Source organism: Lytechinus variegatus, chromosome 4, assembly GCF_018143015.1.
Source record: "Lytechinus variegatus isolate NC3 chromosome 4, Lvar_3.0, whole genome shotgun sequence".
Classification (NCBI taxonomy): Eukaryota; Metazoa; Echinodermata; class Echinoidea; order Temnopleuroida; family Toxopneustidae; genus Lytechinus; species Lytechinus variegatus.
This window is the reverse complement of record NC_054743.1, coordinates 37,054,224-37,065,839: the sequence shown is the minus strand read 5'-3', so window position 1 is coordinate 37,065,839 and position 11,616 is coordinate 37,054,224. Positions and strand designations below refer to the sequence as shown.

Here is an 11,616-nt window from a genome sequence, read left to right as displayed (position 1 = left end):
AAATGCAAACAAATTATCTTTATGTCACACCCCTGGTATAAATACTCATATGCACACATACAAAATGTCAATTAAAACATTGCATTAGTTTACCTTGGAACTGTTTATTGCATGTACCTGTTTCGGAAAGATGGTCATTAAAATTGAATTATCGTGTCGCTTTACTCTTAACGATGTTTGTATTAATCCAACAACATGAACAATGTCAGCTAATGATTAAAGAATGGAGAGCATAGAGTTTATTTCCAATAATGTGCGAGATGCATGAAATGAATTTCGATTTTCCTTTATTCAGTTTCACAGCGGAGGTGTGAATATTGCTTGCTTTAAGGTTTTCGCCGACATTTTCACATGCAATAATTGATCAAATCATTAAATCAGTTGATCAGTGTAAATGACTCTGTTTGAGATCGAGCGGTTGAATGTACTCTTTGATTATGGGTATTTATGAAGGAACACAATGAATGAGAAACTGAATAGGGAATACTGAAAAGTAAAGAGGTGGCAATTCGAGCATTAAAAGAAATTAAATTTTTAATATAGATTATACTGGTCATTGTACTTTGGGAGCTGGTGAGAAACATAGATTGAAGGTAATTTTCTTTTTTGTTTATTTTACGAAAAAGGAAAATGAAGTATCATAAGGTAATAAGCATTTAATGATAATATTGCAACACTTGAGAGGATATATTGCCTTAAATTTGCAGTTATCTCATACTTTTAACTTCAAGATCATACTTAGAATGTGCAATTCTTTAGATTTTCTGTGAGTATATTCATAATAATTACATGATGGAAACTCAGATGAAAAAGAAATCATATATTTTAAGTATTTGCATCGTGTACATTGTTCTTATAAACATGCGAGCAGAAACAATCCGGCTCAATTGATGTTTTTTTTGCTCTTTTATATGTGTACTTGTCAATATTTGCATTATGTTGGTAAATCAACAAATTCCGTTTTTTATTTTTCTGAATTAAGAAAAAATGTCAGAAAATCAATTGTGGCGTACAATATCAGAAAACGTGGAGAAAAAATACCATAACAAAATATATAGAATTAAGAAAGCAGCACGCACACTCTTAATTTAAATAGGCTTACATGCTCTCTCCTATCAAAAAGAAAAAAAAATGTTAGCACAATACAAAGTCAGGATGGAGCCATAATCATGATCACGAATGTTTCCTGGGGACATTCACATCTTCCATTTGAAGAAAATTCGAAGTTTCAAATAGATTTATACAAGAGTAAGAACGATAGATCAGAATAGCATTAGCTCGATTTTTCATGATTAAAAGGTATTTTTTATGTTTATTAGCTCTGTCCTATTAAAAAAACATGCTAACACCACAAGGTGAGAATGGAACCATAATCATGATCACGAATGTTTCCTGGAGACATTCACAACCATTTGAAGAGAAACCGAAGTCTCACATAGATTATACAAGGGTAAGAACGATAGATCAGAATAGCATTAGCTCGATTTTCATGATTAAAAGCTTGTTTTTATGTTTCATTAGCCCTGTCCTACTGAAAAAAACATGTAGGAATGGAGCCATAATCATGTTCACGAATGTTTCCCGGGGACATATTTGAAGAGAAATTGAAGTCTCAAATAGATATATACAAGGGTAATAACGATAGATAACAGTAGCATTAGCTCGATCTTCATGATTAAAAGGGATTTTTTACGTTTATTAGCTCTGTCCTATTGAAAAAACATGCTAACACCACAAGGTGAGAATGGAGCCATAATAATCATGATCACGAATGTTTCCTGGGGACAGTCACAACCATTTGAAGAGAAACCGAAATCTCACATGAATTATACAAGGGTAAGAGCGATAGATCAGAATAGCATTAGCTCGATGTTTCATGATTAAAAAGGATTTTTTTTCATGCTTTATTAACTTTCTTTAGAATACATGTCATCGAGCTCTTAGAAAGGGAAAGCATGCATTTCCAATAGGTATAAGAAACCTCAGGCATGTCAGGGGATTGTTGATCAAACTGACATGGATTTTTTTTTCTGTCTTCTATGTGGGTGAAAGTCAAATAGGTTATCGTACAGATTTGAGCTTAAACATTGACCTTTACAAATCTCACATCACTTGTAGAGGTTGAAAATTGATTTTTCTTTTAGTGATAAAAACAACAGCATTTCGAGAATTTTAAAATCAAAATAATGGCGACAATTGCCTAAAATGCCATTTGAATAAACTTACGACTCTGATCATTTATCGAAAGGAAAACGAGCCCTTGGCAATATCAGTATCTGTGTGTGCGTGTGTGTGTGGAACATATGCGGGTGTGTGTGTCTTTGCATGGTCTGTCGCAGTTCATGAAGCATACACCAGACGGAGGCTATAAGGTATTCATCAACCTGTCACACGTTTGTTTCCCAAAGACAAAAACAAAAACAACACAATACGCAAAGGAGATCGGAAAAAATTGCAATATTCATGATTAATGTCTCCTGGCCGGGGCGCCACAGGCTTCGTTTTAAACTATGTATGCTTCGATTCTCAGTCGAGGACAGAAATGAAGGATCCAATATGGGGGCGGCTTACGACGTGCTACCTTTTTTTCCGAATTGATCTTCAAGTTTCTCTTTCTACTGTAAAGGTGATTGGCCGCTGTACTGTATTTGATGACAAATGGAGTTCTTCTGATGGACTACATGAGATCATATCCAGTGGCACTGCCCATATCCCGAAGTGCACTTATAATCTTTCAACATCGTTTCTTGTATAGTGCCAGTTCGTTTGCACGTTGCCCTGTTCCATTTTCTCAATTCCAAATGAATAAACAACAGCAAAAACCACACAAACATCTTGTTAACTCTCGTTTTATTTTAATATATGTTTGTTATACGTTGCCAACAGGCTAATCGTATCATAGTAAAAGCACATCGAACTTGGCTCTAAAATGCTCAACTGGTACTCTCCCAAAGAAAGAGCATGTTTAATTTTAAGTTAAATGTTAAATGAAAAAAATCTTGCAAAAGAAAATGATAATTAATGATTTATTAATATCTTTATTTGATGCCAGTCTGCATGTGTAATATATGTCTCAGTTATAAATTAACTTGGTTTACGATGATTACCAAGGGATCTCAACTACGCCCAATTAATATATCTATAACAGATGGCTGTCAACTTAAAATTGTTTACCCGTATAATCATGATCAAAATTTTAGGCGTGCAATTTGAATGCGATAAATCACTCTTATATCGTTATTGCCTTGTCCGCTGTAACAATTTTATCATAGTTTTAAGGCATGGTCACACCGCCCGAGCGTTGTTGGAGCGGTCGTGGAGCGGAGACAAAAAAAATCATCACCGCTCGCTACCGTTCACCATTTTCAATTTTGATTTTTTGGGGGTTTTTTTTCTCGATTATTTCCCCCGATTTTGTGAGCGAAATTCGACCCTCTTTCCCTATCGCTCCACGACTGCTCTAACGCTCGGGCGGTGTGACCATGCCTTTAATTGGGTATAATTTACTATTAACGGCGTGGATTTGAATCCCACTGCTGCCACCGAGCTAGGTGCTGAGAAAAGCTCCTTGGTAGACAAGGTACACGAACAGACGGCTGATAAACATGGTTGTGTTTATGGTTTAGTAAAGGTAGTATCTCACTGGGCTTGAAACTAGTTCGCGACTAAAAATTTTGCTAGTTGCAGAGACGTCTCCGCGACATCTCTGAGACGTCTCATGAAAATTACAGAGTCTCCGAGGAGTCGCAAGAAGATTAAACATGTTTAATATTTTTGGAGACTGTTTCTAGTCTCCGCGACGTCTCCGAGAAGTCTCCATCAGTTGCTGCGACGTCTCGGAGACTCCCGCAGAGACTAATGATATCCGCGACTGCTGAGACGTTGCCGCGATGTCTCAGAGACATCGCGAAGACCTGCTGGAGACCAAAAAAAATTATAATACATTGCGGAGACGTCTCCGCGACACTTCTTCACACTGTTTGACCCACTTCAGAAACCACGTGACTGAACGCGTGCTGATATCCCTCCTCCTGCTCCAAGTCAGGTGTATGATCTTTCAAACGTTCCATCGATCCTATTTTGAAATTGTTGCTGCCACCACTCCTTCCAGCGTGCCACCCAAGGCAAGTGGAAGTCGCAAGAAAAAGGAACAAGGTTTTGAAGCAGCTGTTGCTGTCGAGGAAGCTTTCGATGCCAACATGGCCAAAGAGGCCAAACAGTTTGACTGGAAACAAGAACAGCAGCAGATAATGGCCGACTTTTGGGAGGATCATCCCGAATTCTATGACAAATCCCACGAAAAATTTAAAGATAGCACTTACAATATGTCAGCTGTTGAATCCTTTCTTCTTGATAAGAAAAACGCATCGTCACCCACCAAAAAGTACGGGACATCTTGACCTCCACCAGGAAAGGGTTCTGCAGGTGGCAGGTAGGCTAGATCTTCATCGAGTGCCTTGAACAAATTGCAGTCCCTGAAGATGCCAGAGTCTGAGTCAGCTCCAGGAGTCCCCACGTTGAGATACATGAACTTATAGTCAGCATCTACCAACGCAAGCATGATTATGGAAAAGAAGCCTTTGTAATTGTAATACACACTGCCTGAGCCAGGAGGAGCGAGAATTCTGACATGTTTTCCGTCCAGCGCACCACAAACGTGATGAAAGTTCCACTTCTCTGAAAAACCCTTTGCCACTTCCTTCCACTCTTCAGGTGAAGATGGACACTTGATGGCTTCCTCGTGAAACTCCTCATAGATTGCTTGGCACACCTCTGGTACGATGCTAACAATTGTGTTTGGAGCCACGCGGAAACCATACGAAAGGCTCTTGTAGGAGTTTCCTGTAGCAAGGAACCTCAGAGTGATGGCAACTTTCAAACCAAGGGGCAGGGCCATCCGGAAGTTAGTGTCTTGTAGGGGCTGTAGGGTTTTGATCTTGGGCGTAAGTCGAGCCACCAACTTCCTGAACATATCTGGATCCACTCGCAGGAAATTCCTAAAGGACCTCAAATCCCCTTCTTCCAGATGTGTCATCAGCTTCTCATACCAGCCATGGTGTTGCCGTTGTAGGAGCCACTCACGTACCCACTCTGTCTTTGCCTTCCTCTTTCTGGCACGATACCTACCCTTGGCTTTAGCCTTATTCACGGCCAGAGCTATCAGCACGAGGGCCAATGCTTCCTTCTTCTCATCATCCAGGTAGGGATCCTGTTCTAACAGCTTATCAACATCATTGCAGATGTCCATGGTGAGAGTTCTTGACTGTCTGGTGTCAGAAATACGAATGTAATATATAGGCAGGAGGAAGTCTCGGATACGTCTCAGCGACGTCTCAGCAACCTTTCGGAGACCCTGGCAAACTACCAGCCAAGTCACCGCGACTGCCCGGAAACATCTCGGAGACGTCGCCGAGACTGCCTGAAACGTCTCGGAGACTCGCTTGCAATTAAGACATGTCTCAAGGACGTCGCAGCGACTACTTGGAGACTTTCCCGCAACATCGCCGTGACTGTCGGGCTAGTGCTTGTCACCTGCTCTGGAGACGTCTCTGAGACATCGCGGAGACGTCTCTGAGACAACGCAGAGACGTCTCCTTGGTGAGAGCGCAAGCCATTTTTGTCTCCGAGACGTCTCCGCGACTGCAGCGACTGATAAGTTGGAGACTGTCGCGGCGACAGTCGCGACGTCTCCGTTGGTGAGATAGGGCCTTAAGGTCGTTAATCATGTTACAGTCACCTTCTCAAAACCGTGATGTTGAAAATAAATATCGTACATTTTGCAATTCGAGTCGGAACTCAATACCTGGAACTATTAAAACTGTCATTCCATTTACACTGATGAATATTATTTTCATTGCCCACGGGCAAGAGATGGTCATCGACTGAAGTCATACCCGTATTTTGTGTGTAAAGACAAAAGTGCTAGATTATTTACATTCATCAATCCTGTCCAATGTCTATTATATCATACCGAGTACTGTATTAATTTCTTCCCAACATCAAATATATTGAGATCTCAAATAAATTATCAACGTTACAATAAACAATTGGTACGTTGAGATGTGCAAATAACGAGGTATATCGCAAATTATAATCAGTGTTGGATCCAAGGGCGCTTATCAACTCTTATCAACAAGAGAATCGACGATTACATCACTTTCTCGCCATTGTAACTATTATCATTATTGTTTGAATAGATTATGAAAAATAACACTTTTAGATATAAATTTCCTGATTTTTGTGCGCCTTTTGAAAAAATGATTCTCCATCTGGAGTAGTCTAAGTGCGATTTTTTCTGTGTGATGAAATTGTTTCAATCAATTTTCTTCGTTATTTTGGTTGAGTTTCCTGTGTTTGTACAGAAGCACTGCTATTAATAACCGTTATATTGATCCCTTTTGTTATTCATCATAAAAGAGCATCTTTTGAGCTGTTACCTGGTGTTCATTACACCCTGCTATTACCCCTTTTCACTTTCTTCTTTCTATACACTATCCTTTCACAACCTGCTCAAGCCGCTATAGAAAATACAGTTACATTCCACTCAATGTAATCTTATAATTGCTGTATCTGTTAATCTTTTAATCCCACTATTTTGATAAACATATATTCCTTCGGGAAGCAAAGTTACCGACGATGAATTCAGAGTTCCCCAGTCACTCTTGGTGTTCATGCATTGTTTCCACCCTGAGACAAAAGTCACGGGCACTCCCCTATCGTAGCTTGTAAATGGATGTGCAGTGAGGCTTGTATATTGATGGATCTGATAGCGGGCAGTTCCAGCCAAGAGTTTGCGGTGGGGCCATGGTATTGAGGTTTGCTTTTGGACTGATGTATAATCGAACTAAATGAAAAGGCGGTGTAGCGGTGTACCCCTCCTCCTCCCGCCGTCCTCTTTAGGGGGTTATCCTTCTTGTATAGGGGGTAAAATCGATATCGAGTGGTTGGGGAGATTATTAGAGAGGGGGGTTAAGATGTATGGCCAGGCTGGTGGTTCAATGATGCCCATGTAAAGTTTCACAAAATAAAACACTATAGAATCTACAAACTGGAACAATCACTTTCGAGGAGGGGGTTAGGTTCGGGCAGACATTATCAGGATTAAATAACCGTTACTTCAATTGTTAGCATTTATGTGTAGCCATGCTTATGATTTGAATGATCTGGGCACTCTATTTGAATTCATCCTCCCATGTTTCATGTAGCGACATATACATACGTTACGAGTGACATCCATTTTGTAGCACGATTTATCCTGTGTAATGGTGATACCAAAATCACCATGATCACATATAGAGTCAAATGTTAAAGATAAATACCAGTTGTGGTAACGATCTCAAAATGACTTCAAACAGAATCCAATAAACTTACCACCCGATTGTCTGTATTTGTACATAAAAAAAGGCAAAGTGGCTCTGGAAGAAAATGCGTAATTGCTGAGAAATCAGCAAAAAAAACCCACAGAATTCCATCCAATGTCGAGTATTTTTCCAAGCAATATTAACACACTATCCCACACTTGCTATTTTGTGTTAGTGGTCATAAAATTATCGGTTTTGAGCTAAGATTTCATGATTTCACAAAGATAGGTTTACATTAAAGTACCAGATCTTTACATATGATAATATAGTGACAATTAGGTAACCTTTATTTTAAAGACTTTCAAATAGATCAATTGTTTGCTGCACCTCCTATTCTTTACGAGATGCAAGACCAAGTAGACGTCAATTTTGTAAAATGTTCAGACGATCTATAATTACGTTTTTAGAGAATTCCAAACCGTAATGATTCGACTTTACCTTATGAAAAATAATAATTTGACATTATCAATGGGAATAATATAGGCATATTTGTCAACCTTCTCATAATGCTAATTTTAACACTATATATCGCGGAGAGAAGCAAGGTTGTTAAATTGGGTCAGCTAACAGTTAAAAACCCATTCTTGCAATGGCAATGCACACTGCAGATAAAGGCAAATTGACAAAAAAATCCTTAAAATACAAATGACTGCGAATTTGAATTTAAAAAAGACCTGCAAAAATACCAATTGAGTATAGAATAAACAATTAAGATTATGATCTTCCCAGAAATAAATAGCTTAGTTTTATCAAAATTGAAAGTTACCTACATGAAAACCTTACAAACTAACATTCATATCACTAGGAAATCAATGTATTTTTCATGAAATACAACCCCATCCCCCAACAAGAAAAAATTGTAGAACATGAAAATGGAAAGGTTAGGATCAATTTCACATTATAAATCTTACGATGTACTTTTTAAACTTGTTATATTACCCTGATTAATTTTAATGTTTTCATAGTGCATCGATCAATATTCAGAACGAATTTAATCAATATTGGTGCATTACGAAGTTGCATTGTTTCAAATTAATATTTTACTAGTTCGCCGATCAACACTGAAGTAATTTGATCTTATCTGTCCAAACTTGTACACTTGATTTTTTTTACATTCAATTTAATTTTACTTATCTGTATTGATGATCTTTAGTTTTCAGCGAATAATAGTGATTGGATAATTTTTTGTTAATTCTGATCAATACTGAAACTAATTGTGAAGGGGGAAAGCCCATTCAAATCAAAGAGAATAATGATTTAAACGATTATGAAATACCTTTTCACAATATAATGTCCACCTCTCTGAATCTGTCTCAATGTCTCTATTTCTTTTACCGACCCCCTCCCCGCGCAACACCACACACACCTCACCCAATACAGCAATATTTTATCTCGCTTTTTATTCCTCAATAATATTGAACCCTATGTAGACACCTCGAACGTTTAAGACGACACACGAGTGAAGGTGTGAATTCATTTCTTTAACTTTCAACATTGTTTTACATAACCGTCTGATAATACATGCCAATGTAATCTTAACGATTGTATAAATTGAATATTTGATATACTTCATGAATCTTTATATACATGTGTATACATACTGTACCATTGATCATTATGTTTCGAGGGTAGTTAATAGGGCTGTTATAAATTTCATTACGTTAAAATATTCTTTTGGAAAGGGTCAGAATATATGCTAATAGTATACAACATTCCACGTCAAAAGTCTGATCGAACAGATGATTCATTTGCAGAAAACAAACCAATTTCAATGACATAAACAACTCTTATTTTAGCCGAAAGCGTCAAAATAAATTTAAAAAACGGCAGTGCAGAATTTCATCTCAGTTTCTGTTCGTCTGCCTCGGTTTCAATGTTATTCTACTTCCCTAATTTAACCCTCTCCTTCTCTCTCTCTCTCTTTATCGCTCTCTCCCCATCATTTCACCCGTCTCTCTTCTTCCCTCAAGTTTACCCGTTACTCTTGTCTATCCAAAGCACATTTACAGGAGTGCAGCGACACCGTCCTAATTCTTCAGTCCCACCTATTCACATTGGTTGTGCTTACCGCCACCATTCTAATCACATCCCCCTGATAAGTGTTCTCGACCCGATAAAATAAATTCAGGAGGGTCGATACAATCGAGGCGACAATTGAATAGAAAAGGCAGGGAAAAGCTATTCAATCCAAATAGGAGTACCCACCGAGTACGGGATAAGATTTGACCAATCTTTCCGGCGATTGGCAAAGCGGTGCGCTCTCAAGAGATATAAAGGTAAAATTGATCAAATATGGGATCGGACTAGGTCACATGACCTAAGTAAAACAAAAATATGAAGGTTATTTAGAGGTGATGGTGGTTGTAAGACTACAAGAAAAAGCAAAGAAAAATAACAACTTCCTGTATGGTTGTTATAAACCTAAACATTTTGGAAGGCCGTTTGGAGTGAATCTCATCTCAATCATAAAGACACCGAGATATCGACAGTAATTAAGAATAGATGGTGTATTTTTGAAGAATAAATGATTATCTAAGTACATCAAACCAACTTCGCCTTTTTATTACGTAGACATAATAAATGGTGGATATGAAAGAGAGCATCGCTTTAGGAAATTATTGACTAAAAATAAAATAAAACTTTAAAAACAAACAAAAAAGGAAAGTATCTACATAAATTGGAAAAGTGCAGATGGCCGTCGTCAAATACATACATTCGATTTAAACGTAGATTCACTTTTTACATTTTAAGCACTGAAATAAATTTGTATCGAAATGAAAGCCTGATATTGAATTTTCAGAGATTCATTAGTCGTAATACGCACTGAAATTGTCTGCAAAGGACCAAGGTATCGTGTGTATGACCCCTTCGTCGTTCATGTAAGAGCAAACCATTTTCGGAAGGAGACAATACAAAATATCGATCGTAACAAAAAAAGTGAACAGGGAGGAAGCCTGTGCGTATGTCGTCTTTACCCATGCTTGCTACAACAGCGCAAGATGACAAGAAGCTTAGCTTTATGCGACTCTTACGGCACACGTTATCATGATTTAAGTCAGTCACCAAAAAATGCAAATGGCACAAATATTCTGCTTCTTGGAACTAAGGTTAAGCTAACATAAGCCGGGATTATTTCAAAATGAATTAGAGTTCACAAATCTCGAAAACGATGTATGCAGAATGAATATAGCCGTCTTCGGAGAAGGGGGGGTATGCTAATTTCTGTGATACAGATATTGATCGGATAATCCGTTCATTGTCAAATTTTCAAAAAGTAAGACAACATCAACCAAGCAAACCCAAACAACAAGGTTAATTTCAATTTAGAATTATTTTTCAGTTTAAGGCTAGATAAAATAATAATGTTACACAAGTAGATATGATAAATTCTAAATCTTTTCTTACCTAAATGAATCTTTATGTAATATAGATAATTATCTTTTGAAACTGGAAATTTTGTACGCGTTTGCAAATCTAAAGAAAAAGAAAACGATGTTTGTTAATGTTCTTTGATGAAATCTAGTCATAGTTCTCACTCTCAGGGAGCATCTGGTTAGAGAGTTAACATTGTAATAGAGCTTTTTGGTTCAGAATAATGTAAGAATAATGATTAGGATTTATTTAGTTTTGAAGGCTAGATTTAATGTTTGGCTCAAGGAGCAGATTTTCCATATGAGCAATTGTCGACGGAGCAAATGTCATGGAACCAAAAGGCTATTTACAATAAAAAACTTTTATTTCAGAAAAAAAAATTGTAAACTAGAAGTGTTGACCAAGACAAGATATACCATTCGATTGCAGACTGTTTTCATTTAATGGGAATTAACCAAGTCGCCAAGAAGATCGACATTGATATCATCGTGTATTCTTCTCTTACATGTTCTTTTTTCATCATATCCGGACACCAGAGCGGGGCATGAGCATGATGGGTAAGAAGAACGTTGCATAATTAAGGTCACATCACAATCCTCAAATCACGGTAAAGACCATAAAGGGCACGTACATACACCATATGACACCCCGAGGATTCTAAAAACGGGAGGCGGGAAGAACAATAACGAGAGGCAGAATGCGACGGAGGAAGCCTAAGTATATATAATGCAGTTTTATGGCATCTCTAGATTGCTCCAGGTGAAAACGGGTTAACGCGTTTTTAGTGATGCTCAAATACATTTGGATTTGACTGATTTCACCATAAACATGATAAAAAAAGGGGCCATAATAGAATTTACTACAGCGGCGTTTAAAGGCATGA

General features: G+C 37.8%; 1 protein-coding gene across 1 annotated transcript; it reads right to left on the bottom strand.

The window, feature by feature from the left end:
- Positions 1–4,318: 4,318 nt before the first annotated feature.
- On the bottom strand, positions 4,319–5,248 carry LOC121412962. The gene has a single exon (XM_041605724.1). The coding sequence runs from the start codon at positions 5,246–5,248 to the stop codon at positions 4,319–4,321; it is 930 nt and encodes a 309-aa protein (XP_041461658.1).
- Between the last annotated feature and the right edge of the window lie 6,368 nt (positions 5,249–11,616).

Excerpts from the sequence above, each read along its gene's own strand:
- LOC121412962 (XM_041605724.1), bottom strand. The coding sequence starts at position 5,248 with ATGGACATCTGCAATGATGTTGATAAGCTGTTAGAACAGGATCCCTAC.